Genomic DNA, 25,241 nt, shown 5'->3' on the forward strand with positions numbered 1-25,241 from the left:
TAGAAGAAATATTTTTCCCAGAAGGCACCAGAGTGCTTTTTCATTGCTACTCTGGCTTGTTGGAGATATTCTGTAACAGCAGCAACCCTTTTAAAAACTCGGAAAATCCTGTCACCTCTGAACTGTCATTGAAGTGCTGTAAAGAGTCTTATTTTCTAACATTTTGTTTGCTGAAGAGAAGAAAAAAGAGTCAGATGGAAGAGCCATATTCCATTGAGACATTTTATATACAATCTTTTTTGGTACATGGAAATAGAAAACTCTATAAAGACAGAAACAGAGACATAAATACAAACCCAAACAATTCTTTCAGTATAAAACAAACATGAAATTGTTTGATAACGCTTCACTAAAGCCATACAGTTATTATGCATTATTATCCTATCATGTAAATCTAAATTTCATTTTACTTACATATTTCAAAAAGTATGTTTCAAACAAATTAGGCAAATTACACTGCACTGCATTGTGCAAGTTAAACTTAAATACTTTATTGTTAAATGTGACGCTAATATGACATTTGAATAGCGGCTCATGCATGTACATGGTAAATGATAATGCATTTTAATTTGTATGACTTCAGTGAAGTAATCCAGTAACAAGACAGGGGTCAATTCAGATTTGGGTCTTTTAATAAATGTTGAGTCATTATATTAAATAATGCCTATAAAACAACAATTAAATCACTAATTATAGCTCATTCATGAATATCAGTTATTTCTCTTTTGTTGTTTAACGTCTTGTGCCAAAGTTTTTACTTTTACTATCTTTTCTTGAACTTGAACATTGAGGAGAATCCACTTCCTGTTTTTAAGGAGTTCAAAAACAGTGAATTGAACCTTGCCCTGTTACATCATTTCCTCTAAAGAGAGGTGGCTTGGCTTCTACAGGTGGCAGTGCTGTTGTTAAAGCGCTGGATTAGATTTTGTTTTTGGCACAGGAAATAGTACAACCAAGGAAACTAAACACAAAACCACAAGATAACAACTTCTATGCTATGAGACAAGATCGGGTTAGACTTTAAAATGTTAATTCTCACTCAAGTACAATATTTACATTCTCAGCAATTTGAGAGTATAAACTGTGATGATTTAGATGTACAAGAATTATAGTCATATATAATTAATATGTCAGATTTTGTCAAAATATAATGAATTGGGGAATTTCTGTTGTTGGCTTTGCTCTATATACGTGTATATATACAGTGCATTTTCATTTGCATTGGAGAGTTATTCGTTAATATATAAAGGTAAAAATGTAACACCAGAATGTGTGGGGGAAAGCTGGCAGTGATGCAGTCTATCTGCAAAGATTTAGTGCACAGAATATTTGTTTATAGGGTGTAAAGTAAACTTTGATTTACATGATTGTGGCAAGTGGCAGCTTTTTACTACTATTTTCCTCCTTTTGTTTTACAGTAAATGTCCATCCTCCTCATCCTTTCAGTAAATGCATATCCTAAATGACTACATTACCTTTTGTAAGTTATGCATGAACACATATGGGGTCTTCAGTATTCGTCAAGGTTATGTATTTACCATCAGGGCATCAGAATTAAAGAAAATATTCACTATTGGGTGACTAGTTTTCAGTGGATGCTCTGCTGCTGTTTTTATTCTGTGGAAAGTTGAACGCGAAGTCGAATGTGTGAGAGCGAGAAAATGAGACAGAGGAATGTTGAAAGCCCCTGCAGTTTACAACAATTTTCCTAGCATTGCTGTAGCAACCCTGAATGCTGCTTACAGAAGTTGGGTTAAACTCCCTCAAGTAAAAACAAAATCAGCCAATTTTTCAATGAAATCAGTTGCTATATTGCGTGCCAAATTTCAGCTACATAAGCAAAAGCAGGAAATGTTTCTCGGGACTTTGCAGGAGTGAAATGGAGTCAAATGAATATCAGTATTACAGGTCAAGGGTCAGCCATGTCTAGGAAGTCTTTCTCAGGTGGGGGGCCACCCCGGTACCAGCTACAGGTTGTGTCAGAGCGGCGGATACAGGCATACTGCCGAGCCTGCTCCCCATTTAAGCTGTTATCCAGCAGCCAGTCAGTCCACAAGCACTCGTTTTCTCCTGTTGACGCACACGGCACTGTGTAACAGGTGTTGATCTGTGGATAGAAGAGTTTTTGAGTAACCTCATTGTGTGTTGCTGAAGTTGGCCTCGACTGTGTTGTTGTTGGGATAAAGGTTTGTAGAATGTGTCTCTATGGACACATAATGTTATGAATAAGTGTTGATTGGGGGGAAAAAACACACTTCCAAGCATTTTGTACTGAAATGGAGAGAAAGTTTGAGTGAGAGATGAGAAAAGTGACGTTTTTGCTTTATTTTGTTTCTTGAGGCCTCACTAGGACAGATAGATGAGTGGGACAAAGATAAATATGTATGAATAGAGAACAAACAGTCCTTACTCACTCTGCATTCACAGCCCATCTGGTATCTGTAGTTGAGATTCTTCTTCTGTGACACAGATAGGTTGTCCCAGGACTCCACTAGGTCGCATTGGCCAATAGAGATTCTCCCGTCACTCCACATACTTCCTGTTTTGCAACATCACAACACCACCATTGAAAATGTTATCTTGCATTCAGCAAATGAAGTTATGTCGCTGTATTTAACAGCCTATGAGATTAATATTTAATAGCAAACATTAGTTTACAGCTGAAATAATGTACCGGTAATGAAGACATTTTCAGAATTTGTTTTCCTGCCAAGAGTTTCATGACAAGATAGATACCACTCTCTACAGTTAGCTTAGCTTTGCAAAACACTTGAAAGAGGGAGAAGAAGCTAGCTTGGTTCTTGGTTTTGTATGAATTAAACAATTAAACAAATGAGATACAGATTAGGTGTTAGCTTCAGAGGTGATGGTGTGTGGATTGTTTTACTTCTTGGACAGAGCAAGGGCAGCTATTTGTCTTTATGCTAAGCTAAGCTAGCCGGATGCTGGCTGTAGCTTCATATTTACCATAGAGACATTAAAGTCATATCAATATTTTTTACCCAACTCTTAGCAGAATAGAAAGCGAATATTTCACAAAATGTTGAACTTTCTGTTGCCTTTTCCTACTAAAGGTGCAATATACAAACGAACCATTGCATACCGTACCTGAGAGCAAATACCCGGCTTTATTGTTGGAGTCCAGTTTGACTCCACACAGTGAGGAGAAGACTGGAGTGTACACGTACTGGATGTCCTTGGCCTTGTCAAACCCTTTGAACATCTGGACACAGAGAGGAAAAAGGGAAGGTATAAGCCTGGCCTAATATAATTTAAATACACTTTAGATGTGGCAATAACGTAAGTAATGTATAGTAGGACTAGAACAACTTTTATATGTCTCCAAAATGTGAATGTGCTTCAGGACGGAAACCTTTGTTGTATGAGATTTTATTTGTCAAGCTTGGGAGAATAAAAGGCAGAATATTTTCTTTAAGACTGATGGGTATAAAAACTTAAAATGGTATAATGTAATGAAATGCTTGACCACTGCAACTGTGTTTTTTTGTTGGTGTGTTGTAAACCCATGAGGGTTGGGCACTTTGTAATAAAGAAAGAAATAATACAGAATACAAGGTCTTAATGCCTCAGTCCTCAAAACAGACTATTTCATCACCATTGTGCAACCTATCACTGCCATGTGCAATACTCATTTTTTAAATAATTTATTATTGTAAATTACCACTACTCAACCACTTTTATATATCCACTACCTGACATAACTAATGCTGCTACTTATTTTAACATACATGTGCACTTTTTTTGACTTTCTTGTCTTTGCTGTAACAATGTAAATTTCCCCGTTTCTGATTCTGAAACAGTCAACTACAAAATGTAGAAATAAAATGCAAATCCAAAAATATGCATTTAGCAGACACTACTGGTTAGTATTCACATATGGGCATTTTGTTTCTGTGTGTATCAATGTTGTCAACCGTAGACCAATTAGAATTAGTTTTCTTTCCCTGACAGTGTAGCCATAACCCACAGAATTATAGTGTGAAAACACAGGAGCATCAACAGTACAAAATGATGTTTGTCTGCACCGGCTGCAGCTGTTACTGCTGTCCAGAGAGCTCACCTTGATCATTTTGATTTCATATTGGATCATCTTCATGTAAGGTGAGGAGCTGTTGCTAGGCGACACAATCTTCTCTCCGGAGATCTTTGCTCTTATCACTGTCAGGAAAATGGGAAAAAAAACAGAAATAAAGGAGGAGTAAGATTAATTGAAATGCCAAATAAATGCAGGAAGCAAGATTAGAATGTGATTTACATGCCATAATTCTGAGTTATGCATGTTTATAATCAATAAGTTTAAAGCTTTTAGCTTCACTCTAGTTCAGAGATAGATAGATATGTTATTTTGTTCTTCCTTTCCCTCCTCCCTCCTTTTCTATCATTTTCCTTGTCACTCGTCTTTCTCCCCACACAGACAGTGTAGCAATCCCTCTCAGTGGTGATACAGGATGTGTCCCTCCTCTCCTCCGGGAGGGAAATCAAAACCCACAAGGAATAACAAGTAGCTCTCTGCTTGCACACTCCCATTAACTGACTCCACACTCACTTTTATGTATACAGCATATACCACACGCACACTTACTCGAGCCAAACCAGGTCTGGCACAGAAGGGATTTCACATTGTTTTATCCCGTACTGTAAATAAACAGTAAAGTAGCGGGGTAATTGGTATGTGGTTCTCAACAGGAAGGTAACAGTGAAATCGTATAATTTTACAACCTCTCATTAAGAGACAAAACACTTATTACACTTTGATTAGTATTAATGTTGCACGTTTTACTCCCACAGACCACAACATGCAGCTCACTGGGCCAAATCAAACAGTGTTATTCCAGACTTCATTGCTACAGAACCACAGTTTTGCTTTGATCAAGCCCGTCAAATCTGCACTTTTATCTGCATGACTCATTATGTTAACTGCCAAATTAATTTCACTGTCAAACTATTTATACAACACTGCTGTAGCTCAATCTATCAAACATAATTAACTTTACTATTGGGCCAATAGCTTTCTCACATGTTATCAAAAAGTCCTACACAGTGACTTTGAACATGACAGACAGCTACATCAGCTTTGAACTAACATTAACAGAAAAGCAGTGGCACTGCAGAAGAACAATGCATAGAGTACTTATCAGTAAACGTCACATACTCAACGGGATATTTCAGATTGTTTGAAGTGGGGTTGTATGAGGTACTCATACATAGGCGGTGTATACCTACAGTAGACGGCGGTCAGTATGCCTCCAGTTTGGAGAAGCAGATTGGAGTTATGGCACAGAAGCAGAGCAATGTACTGCTGTGGACATCAGCAAAATGTGTTTTAGCCACCTATAAGAAAGGCCCATCTAATAAAGAGTTAAGTATATTCTATGTTTAGAATATTTTCATCGCCTTACATTGCAGTCAGATAACCCCTTCAGACGGGGAACTGAAGCTGTTATCTATGCTCTCCTCAAAGCCACCAGACTACATTGGAAAAAAACAGTCATTTTACCTCACAGATATGGGAGTTCTTGATTGGTTTGTTTTTTTGTGTTATTCTGTGACTTTGGTGATTCCGAACAAACCAAAGTCACACAATAACTCAAACAAACTAACCAACTGAAGAGAGCAACGATAGCTGCTTCAGTTTCTCATCGGAAAGGGCTGTCTGACCGCAAGGTAAAGTGGTGAAAATATTTTAAATATAGCGTAGCCTATACAACTATTGCTTTTCTTTGGTGCGCCTTTCTTTTAGGTGGCTAAAATAAGTGTAGGTTATACACTGTCAATGGATAAGTACCTTATACAACCCCACCAAACAACCTGAACTAACCCTTTAAAACTGGGGTTAGAGGTTATGTTGATTAAAAAAAAACATAATTCACGACTAGCACATCCACAATGGGAGTCGGATCTGGAAGCTAGCGTTAGCAGCTCTGTTCTGCTTATTGCATTTGGGGAAGGTTACACTCTAGCAACTCCAGTTAGCTTGTTATCCAAGATTTTGTTGGGCAGAACACATTGGTTAGTCCTCAATCTAAAAGCCTTTTCTCTTATAACGTTAAAAATTGAAACATACTGTTTGAAAATATGAACAATAAATCTCATCTCTGTCTTGTTTGTCCAAGTATTAAGCTAAGCAGCTAAACTGTACACTGAAATACAAGAACAAAACAATGTCATGTCTGCTGTCCTTAAGTCTATATTTAAGACAACTTTACGGGGTTCTCATTTTTAAAAAGAGTCAGATGGAAACATTAAAAAGTTAGCTGGAGGCATCGTTTTTCAAACAACTCATTTGTTTAGCTAGATAGCTAGTTACAGCTAATAAAATCTGCTAGCCAAACAATATCGAATGCTGCCAGCTAGCAATCATGAGCCTATTTCCGTTTGAAATCATGGATCAACTGTTTGAAATATAACTAAGATTTTCAAATGGAAAATCTGCCTCCAATATCACTTTAAACTGCTTTATGGGCCGTGCAAGAAGGTAAAGCCTGACAGACGTAGCAACAGTAACTAATTGTGTCATGTTTGGAAAGATGATAGAATTAACTGTTGATAATGAGTATAATCAACAACATAAATGTAAGGTTTTTCTTTTACCTGGTGATCAATGAAAACCTCATCATGTTGAAAAAGTTGCCTGTAAGTCCTATTGTCTTTTACATTGTGCTCTCTAAAGGAGAGAAAACAGTTCTCTGTACATACACCAGAGTGAGATAGAATAAGAGAAGGAAATAAACCGAAGTGGAGCAAGTGACCTTGGTATAACCATGAAAGAAAGAGAAAAGCTACAGTATAAGAGAGGGAGAGAAGTGTAACCCACCCCTCGTAACCCTCACCCTCTCGCACAGCTATGCAAACCACCCATGGAAACCACCCCCTTGTTTGTGGTTTTCGCTTCATCGTGTAACTACACCATGGAGCTCAGTGTGTTCTTTGAAATTGGTTTGGGTGAAAAGGAGACTTTTTTCTCAGTTGAACACACAAGAAGATAGAAAGGGAGGCAGACAAACAACTGTACAGACAGAAAGTTAATGGGAACTTGTGTGACGTGTTATAGTTTAATCAAAGTGCACTGCATCGCCCACAGCGAGCAGCTGGTCCAAGGACGTTCACTTTATAGAAAATGTCAGAGAGGACAAGATGCTAGCTCATAGAGACATTAAAGAATGGCAGTACATCTGAAGATATTAGACCTACATCCATCCGTAGATTAATACAATATTGTTGTAGGTGATAATGGATCCTAATGAAGAAGAAATGCTATTGGTATATTTCTTTATTTTTAATAAAGGGGCGAGAACTGGATAGACTAAATGGCATGTTAAAAACAAGTTATTATCAAATGCGTAGTACATGCTCTACTGTACAGAGTAATACACTTTATAAAGATGCACCTGCCTATAAACTCACTTACACATGCAGATGTGACCTAAAAAACAAATTCAAAGAATAAGAGCTCAGTTAAACTGAAGCCATAAAGCATTGTTACGATGCAATATATCGGCAATACATAAATAAACATGTCTGACATTCACTCAAACTCCCACTTCACCCGGTGATTGGCCTGCTTTGCGCAGGTGAGAAAGTAAGCTAGGTTTGAACAACATCATCATTAATTATACAACCTAGCTCTGTTCAACATAACCTGACTCTAATGGTTGCATATATATATCGCCTTGTAAAGAAGTATTTTTACTTGGTATAAGTTTACTTAAGAAAAAAGTATCTGAATACTTCCACCACTGGTTAATGGTATTTAAAAAATGCAACAAGTATTGTTTTTATAGGCCCATGTCACGTCTTGTATTGAATACTGAAACCTCAGCACACCCTCCTCAACTAGGATTACACTACTGAATAAGGATGTCATGCTCACAGAAATACAACCACTTAACCAATGATGACTCATCATATTATTTCTTACTTTGTTCAGTTCAGCTCTTTGATCTGCTCTTCTGTTGGCGAGAAGAAACATATCTGAAAGTAGATGAAGTGCTTTGGCATATTAGCCGCCCCATTAAAATCTGCCCTTCTGAGCAGAATAATGGGTCTATGTGGCTTATTAATGTTAAGTAATCCACAACGGCATAACCGTGCTCTGAAAGGATCACATAGTTGGCAGTCTATCAGTGCAACATGCACATGCAAGAGGACAGACGTTTTTTATAGCCAATTAACCAAGAATAGTACAGCAATCTTTCATTAGTCGACTTTAGTGGTTTTAGTTGGAACACCTTCCAAACATAATAGTTTTTGGGCAGTGATTTTAATTACATTTATTGTAGAAATTACAAGCAATAACTTAACAGCAAAACTCATTTTATTCCAAGTTTGTTGTCTCTTCCAAAAATGATTCTCTTGGCCCTAATCTCCGAAATGTTTACCCCCCACCTAGACATCTTTGAACTGCACAGGCTAGGTTACCCTCTCAATTCAGTTGCTGCAGCTGTGTTATGAACAGGAATAAGGACAGGCACGCCTGCAGAGTGAAAGTGGCTGTGCATCTGCCTCAAAGCTACATAACCAAAGAGAAATATTGCAAACTTGTACCATGAGAACTGATGTAGTAAGTAACTTCCCCCCTCCCTGATGAATCGGCACCCTTGTCATGCTCACAAAGCTGGACTGTCAGCGGGCTTTCACACTGATATTGTTAGTATGCAGACCATTAGACCAAGCCTATAGACATGGAAATGAAGTGGGGAGAGAGAGGGAAAGAAAGAGAGAGAGATGGAGTAGGCTGTGTTGGCATGGCTTGGCCTCCATCCAACACACCCACACTCATACACACAATCTCAAATGCACAAACATTGCCAAGGAATCATCCAAGGTTTGTCCAGATGGGATATTACTCAGATGTACAGCTTTATTCAAAGAGCTCACAGACTCTGACAACACTGTCAGGTCAACTAAAGGCCACCGCCAGCCTAAGCTTAGAAAACTAGGACAGTGCCGAGAAATTTTAAGTTTTCTTAGACACACATAGCTGAGTGAGGTATTTTCCTTATTTGTTATTCATGGGTCCAATAAGTTGCATCCTACCTGAAAGGGACCCCTGACTCTTGTATCTATTCATAAACTAAACACAGACCAAGCCTCGAGCTTACGTCGAGGAAATGGGATCCAATTACAAAAGAAGTGGTAATTGACCATTTGGGAAGTCCCGCCCCCGAAGGTTACTGTTGCTATGCCAGGCAAGCTTTCCGCTTCTTCACAGTACGTACACCGTTTACAATGATAATGGTGGCGGCTTCAACAGACTTACTTACCGCTGGAAAATATTTGTCATTTTTTAAACTGTAGAAACCCAACCATGATTTCACACAGCGTTAGACAGACACAACAATTCTATCTAGTAAACATTGATTTTGACAACTGTCACTAGCAAATTATATTGTTGCTCGCAAGCTAACTAAACTAATTATGAAAATTGTTCTAAAGCGAGAATCCTGTAAACGCGTCTTAAATATGCACTTCATGCTAAAAGACTGTGCACTGTTGTTGTACTGCGAAGTAGTTACACTTATTATATGCAAAACAGTGGGAAACTTGGATTTGTTATTTGTTCGGACTCATTTGGATGCGTAGCTTACAAAAAATGAAGTTATGACGGTTATTTTCAAAATGAATGTTTCACTTTTAATATTACAAGAGTAAGAACTATGCTGAGGTTGCTGGAGTGTTTACTTCCAGGACAGACCTGCTAACATGACATTATGCTGTGATAGCAGCATCCCAAACCCACTCCCACGCAGGGGCGAAACACTAGACTGCGGATGTCTCAGTCCTGAAGGAGGCTTTTTCTAACGTATCCTGTTAGCCTACTAAATTATTCAGAAATTTGCTGCTCGGCTTTGGAAGTGATGCTAATATGTTAGTTAGCCAAACATACTAATGTTTGCAGCTCACTTCAGAACTGAAACACTGTTTAATTTTGGGTTTTGGGTTTCAGACAGGATAAAATAAAAGACACAACCCTCCAAACTCTCAGGATACCGAGTATCACCACATCCCCATGCACACCGCTTTAACATGTGGATAAATCCAAAGCATGGGGGAGGGGTTTAGCAAATGGTCAATTTGGGTCCAGTGGTTCAAACGGACACAAACAGAGAAAAAGTGGTTCAACATGTGACGTTTGCAAATGGGCTGCATATCTTTGTAACATGTTTGTTTCAATAGTTTCAGATTTTGAATGTTGGCTACATGATGTGAGAATAACATTCAGCATGCAGTGCTTCTGTGTCTTGTTACATAGTTGTGGGGTTCTTATGTGACCAATGAGGGAGACCAAAAGATGATTAGAAAACAGGACCCAGTGCTATACCAGCATAGACATAGATTGAGACCTGGTCTGTCTAACTCATGGAAACTTTGCAAAGCCAGGCCTTGTATGAAAAACCTCAAATTCAGTTGGATAAAACTAAAAAAATCATACAAGACTTCCATCTGACTCTTCGTATGTAAAACTCTGTCCTAAAAACACTGCCCCAAATACTCTCATTGTGCTCTCATAACCCAGATCTAATTTGGCGTTATGGCGGTTCTAAAAAAAACAGGTCTCAGCCTCCATTTCAGACTATTTTTTGAGACACATTTTCAAAGCACTTTGACGGAGCTGGCCTTCTTTAAACCTGAAGGGACTAACAGACCAATTAGAATAACAAGACTAAAATGCCGTAAAAGCAATTTCTTCATCTACTCTCTCTCTCTGTCGCTCTTCTCTGCTGGAGTGTAACCTTTGACAGAAGCACATACTCCAGCTTTCCACAGTCTGGAGCCAAGTACCCAAAGTCAGAGCAGAGTGTTGGTTTTGGCCTGTGCTTAGACAAGAAAGAACTGGATGATGGGGGGGCGTCAGACAGAGAGACAGGCAGACAACCCGACAGACAGACGGACGGATAGAAAGTATGCCGGGGGCCACTTGGAGCTCGCTGTTGTTTTAGGGTTTGTTTTTACGTTATTTAAAGCAAGAAGACTAATTTATGTAAATACAAAAAACAGATAGCAGGTTGCCCTGTTTTCAAATAATAACAGGGTTGGTAGTATATTTATTTTTGATATATATGAAAAAGAAAAACAACTATGTACGTATATGCATGTAATTCTTATGAATATTGTTCACATATAACTGATATTAATCAGTAATCAGTCCACCAAACTTATACTGTATATACCCATTATATACAGTGTTTTTGCATAACACTGATACTTTCTATGGATATCAAAGGAAAAAAACAATACATTTAAAATAAATCTTAATTTAACCCCCATAGAAAGCTCAGCCCTGAAGCTCTAATGATTAGTTCTTGTCTCAGTTGGTTTTACCTGTAGACTTGAATTTTGTTCCCTCTCAGAAAATCAAATTAAGTTGATCAACAAGGCAAATCATCAGTCAGTCAGTTAAGAAGGAGCTTTTCCTCCCAACTCCACATTTAAAATCACACTCTCTTTTGAGTCATTGCATTCACATTCAGTTGTTTTTTTTGCTATCTATATTAAACACAGCAGATTGTATGTTCTAAACTCTTATTTGAGTGAACAGAAACTAAACAGGTCTCCAGTTTTTAACTCACCAATCTCAGCGCTGCAGAATAGCTGCTGTGGGTGTGCTGGGTGGCAGCTACATCCCTCCACAACTTCCTCCATGCCTGCACCAAGCAAAAGGAGAACCCAGAGCCCCAGACACGCTCTCCGCTCCTGGGACAAGGCCATGATGACTGACGGCTCCACCACTCGATGAACGCTCGGCAACTTTCTTCTGATCCTGTTAAGTTCCACGGGAAAAGCAGATCAGGCAGCAACGGTGGGAGGACAAGACAGTAGAGTCGGAGTAGCAAGATTACCTCTGCTGAGCTGAAAGGCAGCTGTGGATAGAAATGTTTTCATAAGTTTAAAGAACACCTCTGAATTCAAGCTGGAGCAAATAACTTGAGTTGAAGGAAAGGCTGCTGCTGCCACTGCTCTCTCTTTCTCTCTGTCTCTCTCCCTCTCTGTAGACAACACACAGAGAAACTTACAATAGTTGGATCCCCTCACACTCTGGTCTTGAATGCTGAGAGGGTCGCACACAGGGAGCCTCTTATGTACTCAACAATTTAGGGACAGCCTCCTCCAACGCAGGGGGAAAAGAACTACCATCCTTTGCCTCTTCTTGTATCCTCTTTTGATGTCCTCCCTCTCCTCTCATTGGCTACCGTATGTGTATTCAGGCAGTTAGTCATGAAAATGATGACCAATTAAAGTATTGTTGCACGGGTTTGTGAAGCATAATTATAAATTAGATTATTGTTCTTCTTTTCAGAGGCAGCTTGTGTGACCATCAGTGCATCTGAGTCATAAATGCCAACGATAATCATAAAAATGACTGTTGATTAGTCTTCAGTTGTAGTGTAGAAGTATTGCTGTATTGGAGGGAAATGGAGCAATTTCAAGTCAACACAGCACTTCATGACTAATGTTGAATAAAAAAAACATCTAAGCGCATGCCAGCACATCTGAACAGAAACTGAAGACTGAAAGAAAGAACCTTTAAAGGATAACAAATAGAGAGAGATATGAAAGCTCTAACATTGTGAATGCTTATATATAAGAAATGACCAGAATTGCATGCTTGTTTTATTTGTATCACAAATAATGTAGATTGTATTCATTTGAAGGTATGTATGTTGTTTAACTTTTTATTTATTTGATGTTCGGTAATACAGATATTATTTCCATTTTCAAACTTCACATTGGTTTCTGCATACTGTATGGCGTCATGCAGAAAAAGAAATTCCGCCAGTCATCAGGCAAACCCACAATTATCTTTCGACAAACTTTAGAGACTTTCAGCTCACTGCTTTGGTTTTTATTTTCAGTCAAATATAAACCCACTGTACACTAACTGCACAGCACCAGACGGACAAAGTTAGCAACTAGCTGGTGAACACGGTGCAGCATTTAGTAGCTATAGATGCAGATATTTCCCCCCATGACGTCGTCTAAGCCAAAATAGAGCAAAAAGGACAAAAGATATTGGACTTTCATTCATCAAGTGGCCCGAAACACAACTCCAAGTGTATGCTAATACTGCTCTGTGTCAGCTGGTTGTGTAAATAGGAAACTGTTTGCTAACACATTTATGTACATGCTATGATACTGTGATAATAATATGTATTCATTTACTGTATATATATAATATGATATGTGATAATATGTATGTTGTGTCAACAGCTTGTTGTGCTGCCACCATGTGGCCAACAATCTATTAACGCAGGTTCAAATCTTATTCTCAATAGAACAAGTAAACATTTTCATATTTAGTGATAATCACTCCGCCTCTTTCTGCTGCTGTTTTTGTTAGTTTAGTGAAAGTTGGCGAATATGGCAGATACAGTAACTTCAGTGCCTTCGCTTCCTGGCAGATCTATATATACATTTGTTTAACTGTAATATAACCTAAAGAAGTTATTGTAAATGATTTGTTTTGCAATGCTAGACCCATAAAGGCCTGCTTATCTTCACAGACCTGTGAATGGTGAACGTTGTTCTAAACAGCCTCTCATATTTCCCCACAGGATCTTTCTAGTGTGTTGCTATGTGGTTATTCTGTATTGTTTAATCATTATTCACCTTTTAATTATTCTATTGCTCTTCAGATTACAACACCAAGTTTCCCAGTGGTGGTGAAGATCGGGCACGCCCACTCTGGAATGGGAAAGGTAATGTTAATTTAGCCAATTTAAAATGCTAAAGTGAGTGATCATTTTAATACATGATGATTCGACCTCCTGCTGATGAGCTAACATTTAAGCCAGTAGTGATCAAAGCATTAAACTGTTTTATTTTGTTTGAATGGAAGGCACATAAAGTAAGTAAAGTGGGGAAATAGTCGCATGTTGCATCTTCGGTAAGTGCTTTAAAACCCTTCTGTGTGCCTAGAGATAGTTGGATGCTTTACACTAAGCACCATCACGTCTGGAACTACATCGTTTGTACTGTGTAATGCTTTCTCTGACATACACTACCTCTTAATCCATTTCACTCTTATCCGTCTTTCTTTATTCTTCCTTCTTTTAATGACTGCAGCACATCTTTTATTATTCTCACTCCGTCCTTGTACTCTCCTGGTATTGCGCTGGTATTGATCAATAACTGTGGCCATATTTTCTTGGTGAAATCAGAGTGAAGTGTTTGTCCTTCCTCCACTGCTCCCCATCGATCCACCACGTCACTTCCCTCGACGGCTCAATCTGCTATTGTATGACTGTCTTCTCGCTGTCTAACTGGGCCTCTTATCAGCCCGTACTTTGTGTTCCTTTATCCGACCACCTCATCTCTTGCACAACTGTATTGTGCTACAGATGTAGCATGTGTCTGTGTTGTAGTTTAAGACAGTCCTTTATGATAAATACTGCACAGAGGCAGAGCAATATTTCCATCATATCGCTTCAAGGACATTGACTAGTGCAGAGACACATTATCATATAATTTCCATACTCCATATGGATCAAGGACTTTAATTAGGTCTGCATTATTGATGATACGATAGTATTTAAGATACTATCGACACTAGAAATGCAACCTATACCTTTATATTTGTCAGACTATTGACCCTTTGTACATGCTTTAAGAAATGGTTTGACATTTTGAAAAAAAGATTGATGCAACTCTCATATCTGTATGCTTAATATGTAGCTAGCTAGCAGGCGATTAGCTTAGTTTAACTTAAGGACTGGAAGAAGGGGGTAACAGCTAGGCTGGCTCTGTACGAAGGTAACAAAAGTCTGTTGTTTTTGCACAAGAAAGATATAAAAGGTGTTATTTATGAGCTTTACAGGCGCTGGTAGGCAGGCTAGCTGTTTACTCCTCCTTCCCATCTTAATGCTAAGCTAACTGTTAATCTAACTGTCTTCTGGCTTTAGCTTCATATTTAAGGGACACACATAAGAGTGGTATCAACCTTTTCATCCAACTCTCAGCAAGAAGACGAAGACTGAACCACAGTTTTAACAACCAAAAAATATTGTAAATATTTGCAACCTGCAAATACAAAGAAAATCTTTTTTATGCTTGTTGGCGACCTTATTGCAAAACTTATAACATTTTCAAAACATCTCTTTATAATAATATAATCTCTATACTAGAAAATAAGGTACATCAGCTTTACTTTGAATAACTGATGTTTTTACTGTTCTGCTCCTCTGTAGGTCAAAGTGGACAATATGAGTGACTTCCAGGACATTGCGAGTGTGGTGGCCATCACTCAGACCTACTGCACCACGGAGCCATTTATAGACGCCAAATACGACATCAGGGTCCAGAAAATCGGCGCCGACTACAAAGCATACATGTGTGTGTTCTTGTCTATTACTTTTGTTCAAGAAAATAGTTTTATTTTCCATATTGTGTGTGTGTGTGCATGTATACTGTACAATATGCATATTTTGTGATTGTAACACATTGTATTATGGGAGTAGACAGGGGAACAGATGCATACATAAATAGAGTGTGAACTTAGCAAAGTGAAATGTAAAATCCTCATTTAACCCTTTAATGCTTATATATATTATATATTATATTATATATTGCAGATTATATTTAAATCATATTGCTTCTAATCTTTGTGTTTTTTACAATAACAGAGACACGAAACATATATTTTTGCCATTATAACATTTTTAACAATCATTTATAGACGTCTGATTTTTCTACTGAAACTTAAACTGGTACTTACCAAACCTAAATTAGCCAGCACAGTAATCACAAATCACAGTGACTTGCTTGTGGACATTGCAACACTGTTGTGCGCTGTAGGCTACGCACCTCTCCACTTTTTTGGAAGTTGAGCATGGATTAGAGTTCCTCAGCCGAAGAAGTTCTGTTTCTGGAACAACCATAAACTTTTCGAGCATCCATCAGCTTCTGGAAGTTGTGGCACTTCTTTCCCCAGCCATGGCCACAACAGCTGAAGGCCAAGCTTTTCCAATGTGCAACACTTGTGAGATTTTCTGGCCCCCTAAATTGGAAGGATTTCTACTTTCATGTTCATACGTTCATTTTATGACAGTAAGTTTGAGGCAGTTGAGGCAACTATGTAAGGTTCCTCTATCAATCCTAATTTCTCTTGGGACGGTATTTTGAACGTTGTTCCATTCAGAGCTCATGTCGTCTAAGCTAGCTTCATCTTTCTCATGCTCCAGTTCTGCGTTTACATTTTCTGATTCATAAATGGCACACAAAACGAATTCGTCTTCATCAATAGCCTCATGATCTTCACTTCCAGTCATCAAAACCCTCAAAGAAAATGCCGCAGAGCCGATGGTAACTCGTCAATTTATCCGGATGCTAATCAGCTTGATGACCTGCAGCTGTGCATGTTGCTTGCATACACTTGCTGTAACCACACAGCCTGCTGAATCTGTCTTGCCTGTTTTTACAATTGCTACAAGTGAAGGTTAGTGTTTGTAATGATTTAACGCACATTTTCCTCTTCCAGGCGAACATCCATCTCTGGTAATTGGAAGAGCAACACCGGATCTGCCATGTTGGAACAAGTAGCCATGACTGACAAGTGAGCACCACTTCCACATTAGTGATGCTCAGGCTGCCCTTGTGTCGCACATGTAACAGTTAGTCACAATGTGCTCACACAGCAGACTCATTGAGCTGATACCAGTGCACATGGGTAAACACAGATGTTTGGAAGTTAGTTGGTGTTGGACTCATGCTGCGCTGTGCATTTCATTTTTCCTTTGGATAATGAAAAGTTCCCGTTTTCGCATTGAGCTGCTCCGCTCATGCTTAAAATCTGGATTGGAGACGTTTCCAAATCGTGGTGTTTTTTTTACCTTTCACAGCAGGAACAGGTGTAATTAAAAACATTAATAACGTACACTGGCTAACTGCCGCTTACAGAGACACTAAAATGTAATATTACATTTAAACTGTCTGTTATAACAAGTTAAAGGGTCTGCTATGAAAAAAGTCTTGTCAGATATAAGAATTTAGAAACATTATGTGTAGTTTCTTTAAAGATGGATGCATTAATACTGACCTGAAACATATAAAGCAATACCAAAGTACTTATTTAGTACCTCATACAGTCAAAAATAGCTCAATTTGCTAATATTTGAACTCTGCAAATCTTACACTGCCACTTACACAAGCCCCAACGGAATAAGGTATTCACCCTTTTCCTTATCAAGATGAATCTTGTCGATCATTGAATTACCTTATCGCCATAATGCGAAACCAAAAATCATTCAAATCAGCAAAAGTTTCTTTAATCTGTGACATCTAGTAACAGAGTACAGTTAGACTTTAGACCTTACAAATGTTATCTTTATTTATTCAAACTATATAAAAAAGTAAGTTTCTCCTTGAGAAAGGTAGAATACCTGCTGTAGTACAGCTCCATTGTCAGACAGCAAATCAATGGAGCTCTTTACAGCAGCCCAAGCCAGCAGCAGCACCTGTATGTGCTGCAGACCCAGCCAAGAGCCGGAGAGGTTCTGTAACAGCTTTACTGTCAGGATACATGAAGTGATACACAAGTCAATATTATTGATAAAGTAATGCGCAACAACAAAAGCTTTTTTCTTGCTAAGATAAGCAAGGAAAGGCAGGAAAAGTGATCTTTTGATTCTCAGTTGTGCGTTACACAAATACCTGCAGCTCTGCTTGAATCACCTCAACTGCAAACTTTGCAACTCAGCAAAACATTTATTGTATATACTGTAGTGGTACCTTATGTGTGTTTTAAAAAAAATGTTTCCTATACACCGATTTTCTTTGTCGACTTAATCCAGTTTCTCTCTATGACAGGTATAAACTGTGGGTTGATACCTGCTCAGAGATCTTCGGAGGGCTGGATATCTGCGCCGTCAAAGCCATCTGTGGCAAGGATGGTAATGACTACATTACTGAGGTGAGAAGAATACATAAAGAAGGGCGGGAGAGAACACTTATTTCCCAGCTGCTTTATTAACATTGCATCACTGTATTTATTGACTCTTGTTTTTAAACTTTCACCATGTTGACAGCAGCCTGTGTGAGTTTCATAAGAATACTAATAAGGTCTTTGAGTCTTAAATTTAGCATTTCTGGCCTAGTTTACACTTCTGGGGCCTTAGATTGTCAGGCTGGGAATAAACTGATCTAACCTAACCTGAATGCACATCTTGAGTTTGATAACTAACATCTGGTGATATTTCAATGGTAGGCATGGCCATTCTCTACAGCCCACCTATCAGTATTCTATTCGGCTTCAATTCCCACACTTTAACTCTTGTCACCGCTCAGTGGGGTAGCTTTTACCTGCCTAATACAGTTCTGGCGTTAGGCAAGAAACAGCAGGACCCGTGCCCTGTGACACAGCTGGTAGAGTTAAAACTGAAGAGGCAGGTCATGAGGTGGACAACCATGCTCATTGCCTAAGGTTGAAACATGGAGCTGGTGTACAGTGACGGATTAGACGAGGTTTAGGTTCTCGTACAGAGGCGAGGTCAGGCTCAGACTGAGAAACTGGATCAGACTCGAGCAGAGGTTCTGTTTCAGACTCAGACTCAGGCTGAGACAAAGGATCAGGCTCAGAAGAAGTAAGAAACAGAGACTCTGATAGAGGAACAGGTACTCTGTACTTGAAGAAAAGTGGATTCCTGGCCAACTGGATGCCTGCAGGGGTGGGTGATGGTGTAGTCTCAGGAGTGCTGGGCAGTTGAGGCATTAGAGTGATGGGCTGTGTAATAACTGGAGAATGACCCCCAGGAACCAATGGAAATACACTTGCACCCAGTGGCCTCCAAGTATGAAATATGAAAAGCCTGCAATCCTTGCTGGCACTAAGGTTGGCTGTCCGCCGAGGCACCAGGGAACTGCAGATGCTGAAGGGCATCGGCAGGTTGGCTTTCAGAAGGGCCAGCAGAGCGCTGAGGACAAAGGCACAGGACTAGAAGGCATGAAGCAGGACGGAGGCTAGCCTACAAGGTACTAAGCATTAAGCTGGTCAAAAGGGAAGCTTCGGAAGTAACCGAGCAGGAACTGAAAGACACTGGAGAAAGATTTAGAGACTGAGGGTCTACATTAGGGACTAATTTGGCCACAGGATTGAGCTGTTTATTGGCCAAGATTTCTGCAAGCTCAGGGAACATCTTGACAAGCCAGGGTTTGTAGGACAAAAGATGGACAGCTGCTTCTATCTGGACGCATTTGTGCAGTAAGTACAGAGCCACTCAGTGGTGTGGGTCATCTTTGCTTTAACTTCTCATTATGCAGTAAATGTTGATTGCTCAATGTGAATAATGAACACCATGGGCTTTTAGATGGTTCCGTACAAGCCTCACTTTTACTATGCAAATATGTCTGCCACTGAGTCGCACTTGGAAACACTAGGGGGGAGGAAGTTGTCTGTCCCCACTTACTCCCAAACTGTTTACTATGTTTGAAAGTCAATTAACAAGCTTACAGTTGGTCATTGGCTGTCAGTCCAAACAGGCAAACACATCCACTGGTGCTGGGGAAGGACAGCAGACATGTTTATATAGAGTAAATAGTTGAGACGGGTACCTGAGGAGATCAGACAGTCTGGCAGGAGCAGGAAACTCAAGGAGGGCAATGACAATGTTTGAACAATTATGATTACAAATCCCATTGAGACAGTCTGAGGCTGAAGAGGGAGGAGGCGAAGATTATACAGGAGCCACAATGACACCCACACTGCGGTATCCAAGCAATAATCTCAACATCCCACATTAAAGTAGGCTGACTGTCAGAAATCATCAGTAGTTTGGTGAAAGGTAGATTGGGATTCTAAAGTAGCACAGATTTGAAAGACATGTCTTCCCATGAGTCATCTCCACTGGGAAAGTATTTTGGTTTTTATAATGATGCACTGCAATTGTTGAGTGCATATGTGTTGACATAATATCATCTTCTGTCTTATTTAGCAAAAACATTAAAAGCCTACCCATATAAACTAAAACCATTCTGTCCATAAAACATCAAATATAAAGAAACAGCCCTATAAACACACCAGAGAGCTTTTACCACACACGTGTTGACCACTGTGCCATTTATCCTCCTTAGTTTGCCCGTCCTGACTTTGTCTGGGTCAACAACATTTCAGTCATGTAACCTTCTCGATTTAAAAACAAAACATACATTGTCTGTGTCCTCTTTGTCCAGGTTGTGGGTTCATCTATGCAGCTGATTGGTGATCACCAGGTAGAGGACCGCCAGCTCATGTCAGAGGTGGTGATGGCTAAGATGAGCAAAGCTCTGGCTACCAGGTCTTCCAGCGCTTCCCGCTCACCTGCTCGCTCCCCTCAAGGCCAGAAGCCAACTACTGTGCAGCCCCAACAGGTAGAAGCTGTAATGAAACCAGTGTACCGTAAAATGTTTTTATAAATTAAAAGCTGAATCCCTTTTACTCGCCCGGGTGTGACTACACGTTTTGACAAATAGACGCAGGTGTCAATTAGACACCAGGAAGCTTTTGTCAATAAGGACATGCTGCACATCGGTAGATCGGTTAGATTCTCCACAATTCACTTGTTTCATTAATTTTACAGAAACCATGAGCACCAAAGAATAATTCATTTAGATTTACCCCCATGGTCAACAACAAAAAGCGTGGTGACTCCCTACCTTTTGAAAACGTCCTAAAGTCTGAATGTGTCGATTATTTATATTCCTTTAGTTCATCAGGGTGATCAAAAGAATCAAAATTACTTTTCAGAAAAACTATATTGTCATCTGAAGTCCATTGCTCACTGTCTGCTAACTTCGTTCGTAGAATAACACACTTTAACTGACAAACAATATCTTCTCTTCATCTTGCACCGTGTTGTTGGGTATGCTTGTTTTCGTTACCTTGCTGTCCCAGCCTCTCTCTGTTTAGTTTTCACCACTTTTACTTTTCTCGGAGCTAAATCTAATTAATGATTCGATTTTAATCATTTTTAAATTAAGTAAAATTCATACTGGTTTAAATAAACAAATTGAAAGTATTTTCCATCTTTGCTAAGCAAAGGAATTAAAAGCCTGTTCCAAATATACATCAGTTGAGTGATTGAAGCAAATAAAAGCATGGGCCATTAAGCAATGTTACCGTATTTGTTATGGATGGCCCAAAATAAATGGCTACAATGACACATGCTCATATAACATTTAAATTCTCCTTGTGAGTTTAAGGAGAGGCAGGTTCAGAAATCCAAGAGGTTTATGTCTGCAGGAAAATCACTTTGTTGTAGCCCTTCACAGTTCACTGCTGATTCTTTACCAAAACCTGCTTAACCATGTTTGCCTTTCTTTCCCACTCTCTCTCTCTCTCTTTGTTTTTCTTTCTTTCTGTCTTTCTCCCGCCCCCTCACTCTCTCTCAGAGTGCAGCCCTTAAGGAAGGACTGGCAGAACCAAGCAGGACCTCGGCCCAGCGCCCTCAACCTCAAGGTTGTCTGAACACTGTTCTCCATTGTAATACAAGTGCTGCCACTGTAGGGCCAAAGTATGTCTAGGAAACAGTCTCTGAATCAGTCGTGGGACAGTTCACTCTTGAACATATTAAGAGTTTTTTTCTGAAAGGAAGTATCCGGTATTTGAAAAACAATCTCTATCAAAATAAGCACTGCCATTAGAGAAAAAATGTTTTCTAGTGTTAATTAACTAAAATAATTAGTTTAAAACAAAATCGGAAGTGAAACCAAGATATAACTTGTTATTAGAGATGCTGGTCGGTGGATTTTGTTACCTTTAACAGAGCCTGGCTAGCAGTTTCCCCCTGTTTCCAGTCTGTGTGCTAAGCTAAGCTAACCGGCTGCTGTGCGGTAGCTTCATATTTACCCTACAGAAGTGAGTGGTATCAATCTTCTCATCAGTTTCTTGACAAGAAAATAAACGTATTTGAATATATTGAATACGTGTCCCAAAAATGTCAAATTATTCCTTTAAGAGTAAGAGCAGTTTGCATTTCATCTGCATCCTTATCTCTGTTTCTTGAAGGTAACATTGTCCATTGTCCAAGAAAAGAAAAAGAAACCTCTGCTGTCTGTGTGTGCCTTGAAGCAGATACAGTCAGGCAGCCTATTGGGTTTCATTGCAACCATAACGTCTGTGTAAGTGTGGTGATATTTGTGCTCAGGGCAGATGTGTTCAAACTAAACGTGCCTACTAAAAGCAGTGGTAAAACAGCGTATAACATGGTAAATGAACAAAGCCATTACTATTGTACTGTTAATGTGTGTGTTTGCATGTTTGTTTATTATCTTGAGTGCCTTTTTTTCTCATGTTGCATGGATGTGGCAAATGCCGATACTCCATGTTGTGTTTAATATGATTGTGCTGGTTGGTTTAAGAATGCCAGCGTTTTATATTTTACAGGAATTGTTAGAGACGAACATGTGCCTACAGTGTTGAAATGTTAAGATGTACAAATCAGATTGCAGTTTAATTACATTTTAAATGAATGACATGGTGAAAAATTATTGCACGGTGGCAGATGAGCTTTTTATAGAGGGATGTTCTGTTTATTTTTGCATTCTTCAAAAGGTAAGATCACTTCTTAGATGTGCCGCTCGTGATCACTGCGAGTTCTGGTCAGCTCAGTTGTGTTTCTGTCTTAGTGATTAATGCGTGGCTCTTCAATCCTTCTTATCATCTTTTAGATCTGTACAATATTATGGTTCGAATCAAAACAGATTTTTCCTTCTGTCAAGCAACAAAGTCACCTTTACGAGACCTGAGTGTCCTGTGAATAACTGCTCGGTGTCGTCTTTGGTTGTAAATGAACCTTCATTGTTCTGTGTTATAACACCTGAGACCAGACAAAGTGGCTTTACACGGTACACAATACATATTTTTCTTGGCGATTTATAAAACCTGCTTACGTGATTAATGAAGAGTTTCAAAGAAAAGAAGCGTCTTTCTCTTTCTTCGCATGTTCATTTCCTAATTTGGATCCAGATCACTGATTTGCTCATGTTTGATCTTCACACACCATCTGGCTACAACTATCAGTTTGTTCTTCTCTGTCTCAATCCGTCCTGATTGATATGAAGAGATTTGGTGTTGCACAAACACACGTTAAAGGCTTTGCCAGTTTGTTGACTTGCCGGACTGAAGTGACTAAATCCAATCTTACCAGCACTCAACAAATACGTTGTATGATTATGAAGCCTTTAAACGCAAATCTAACTAAATAGAAAAAGTAATCCAAGATTTGGATCCAAACTAATTCGTATTGTGTCACCCTTATAAATTATGTTTGTACCAACTGTATTTTCTTTGGTTTTTATGCGTCGTGAGTCCCATTCGACCTTTGGGGATTCTTTATGACACACTCGTAAAACGTAAGACTCATAGCCATGTACTGTAGCTGCCTTACAGTAATGACTCCATGAGAATGTGTGGGATGAATTTTCATGAAGGTTATGTAGTGGTCATATCATGTGATCATGTATAAAATGACATTAAAATGCAAAATGTATTCAATAAGCATAAATTACTTTACATATTCCAAGTTGTTCAGAAAAATAATCATATAATTCACTAACTATAATCTTGGAAAATGAATTATCAGTCATTGGAAACTCATCCCTTCCCAGTCACTTCCTACTCGGCATGCGTGATAGGTTGCTTTGCTGCCTGAGTTTGAGTCACTGAGTTGTTTGATGCCAGTATTCTTCCGTGTCTTCTTTTGTTGTTTACTTTCTTTCATTCTCTTCTCCGACTCCTTCCTTTTCCTCTCTGTGTGTTTCTTTTTTTTCACCGCACTACGGTCACATGAGTAGTTTTGCATAAAAGCAACCAACACTTGGCATGACAAGCTAGTCACCACACCTCCTCTTAACCGTTGATCTGCCGCCCCCTGCTGGACATTGCAGTCCAAACATTCACAGCCTGCTTTGCCCCTGTCTCTTCTTGACAGATGAGTTGGTGAGGGTTTCTATGAATGTGAGAGGTCGCTATGTGAATGGGCATGTCTATAATCAAGCTCTTTATCTGTCTCATGGTCTGCTTTGGTCTTTGGAGAGTGTCATAGGTGCCTGGTTTTTTTAACTGCTGCACATAAAACGACAGGTGCTAGATGAATACAATAATTATGCTTATTTATTTCCTTAACTTCTCCTTTTGCTTTTTTTTGCTTGACTTATGTGTATATGGCCATGGAACTATAATCAAATTAATTATCTTTTAATCTTTTAGGTGCACCAGTGAAAGCACAAAGTGTGGAGATATCATCAGAGTCAGCTAAGAGAGCATCTGAACCGGTACCAAGGCCCATCCAGGTCCAGAAACCTGGTCCAGCTCAGAGACCAGCTCAGGCTCAGAAGGGCCCAGTCCAGAGAGCCGCCTCGGTCGCAAAGCCTCCAGTGCAGAGGCCTCCCCCAATGACGAGAGCCCCATCCCTCGCAAAGCCGGCCCTAGATTCTGCTTCCGCCCCTGCCCCAGCCAGAGCTTCACCATCATCCCCAGCTAAAGCAGCAGCAGCAGCCGCAGCAGCTCCAGGTTCTCCCCCAACCAAAGTAGCAGCAGCAGCAGCAGCTCCAGCCCAAGCCTCTCCCTCAGCCTCAGCTCCTACCACAGAGCAGCCCAAGCCCCAGCCTCAGGGCTCCCCATCCCCAGCTCCTGGCAAACCAAAAGAGCTACCACCCAAACCCACACCACCTGCAAAGCCCATCCCTCCTTTACGCAGGAATTCAAAGCCGCAGATCCAGCCAAAGCCACAAACCCCGCCTCCTGTCAAAGCTTTACCTAAACCCCAGCCTGCTGCCCCGGCACCCACTCAGGCATCAGATACTGCCACAGCCCCCGCCCCAGCACAGGTTCAGTCCCCGCCTAATGCAGAGTCTCCTTCCCAAAACCCCGAGCCTGTCCCAGCTGAAGATGCCGAGGCCTCCGCTGAGGCTGAGGCCGAGGCCGAGGCCCCCGTGGATGAACAGCCAGGATCCCAGCAAAAGGCCCATCCTCTGCTGAAGTAAGAGCCGTCTTATCAACACACTGTTGATAATGCAAAGACATGCATTTCAATGGCCCATACTTTGTGTTTAGGATACAGAATTAAATATCTAAATCCATTCTTCTGTAAAAAGATTAAGTCTGTCATTCCAATCATTCGCAACACTAAAACGATCAATAGAATTCTTTAAGTGTGTCAGCCCGAGTGGTAACATGCTGAAGTGATTAAATCAACACTTTATTTTAGCCCTCCCTATTTACTATTTATATGCAGTATCTAAACATTTAATAC

The 25,241-nt window shown here is 39.7% G+C and overlaps 2 protein-coding genes across 3 annotated transcripts in view; one reads left to right on the plus strand and one right to left on the minus strand.

Annotated features, from left to right (window-relative positions):
- syn2b (synapsin IIb) overlaps positions 1-25,241 on the plus strand; it is a 68,703-nt gene that overhangs the window by 40,922 nt on the left and 2,540 nt on the right. Inside the window, exons 6-12 of the mRNA XM_029431813.1 lie at positions 13,656-13,718; positions 15,207-15,349; positions 16,496-16,570; positions 17,824-17,926; positions 20,182-20,358; positions 21,379-21,445; positions 24,197-24,968. Of these exons, the coding sequence (XP_029287673.1) occupies positions 13,656-13,718; positions 15,207-15,349; positions 16,496-16,570; positions 17,824-17,926; positions 20,182-20,358; positions 21,379-21,445; positions 24,197-24,968 (1,400 nt within the window). The remainder of the gene's footprint in view (positions 1-13,655; positions 13,719-15,206; positions 15,350-16,495; positions 16,571-17,823; positions 17,927-20,181; positions 20,359-21,378; positions 21,446-24,196; positions 24,969-25,241) is intronic.
- Positions 209-12,073, minus strand: LOC115008310 (metalloproteinase inhibitor 4-like). Of its 2 annotated transcripts, none has more exons than XM_029431843.1 (5): positions 11,592-12,070; positions 4,082-4,179; positions 3,109-3,223; positions 2,415-2,539; positions 209-2,107 (listed from the first exon to the last, which is right to left on the minus strand). In XM_029431843.1, the coding sequence occupies exons 1-5, from the start codon at positions 11,728-11,730 to the stop codon at positions 1,910-1,912; spliced, it is 675 nt and encodes a 224-aa protein (XP_029287703.1). In that variant the 5' UTR covers positions 11,731-12,070; the 3' UTR covers positions 209-1,909. The 2 variants fall into 2 exon arrangements, with proteins under 2 accessions (XP_029287703.1, XP_029287704.1); XM_029431844.1 differs by having other exon boundaries at positions 1,900-2,107; positions 2,411-2,539; positions 11,592-12,073.

Source organism: Cottoperca gobio, chromosome 5, assembly GCF_900634415.1.
Source record: "Cottoperca gobio chromosome 5, fCotGob3.1, whole genome shotgun sequence".
Taxonomy (NCBI): Eukaryota; Metazoa; Chordata; class Actinopteri; order Perciformes; family Bovichtidae; genus Cottoperca; species Cottoperca gobio.

Coding starts and splice junctions, on each gene's coding strand:
- LOC115008310 (XM_029431843.1), bottom strand. CDS start 11,730: ATGGCCTTGTCCCAGGAGCGGAGAGCGTGTCTGGGGCTCTGGGTTCTC. Junction 3,224..4,081: donor ATGAAATCAAAATGATCAAG/GTGAGCTCTCTG, acceptor CTCTGTGTCCAG/ATGTTCAAAGGGTTTGACAA. Junction 2,540..3,108: donor AGCCGGGTATTTGCTCTCAG/GTACGGTATGCA, acceptor GTTGCAAAACAG/GAAGTATGTGGAGTGACGGG.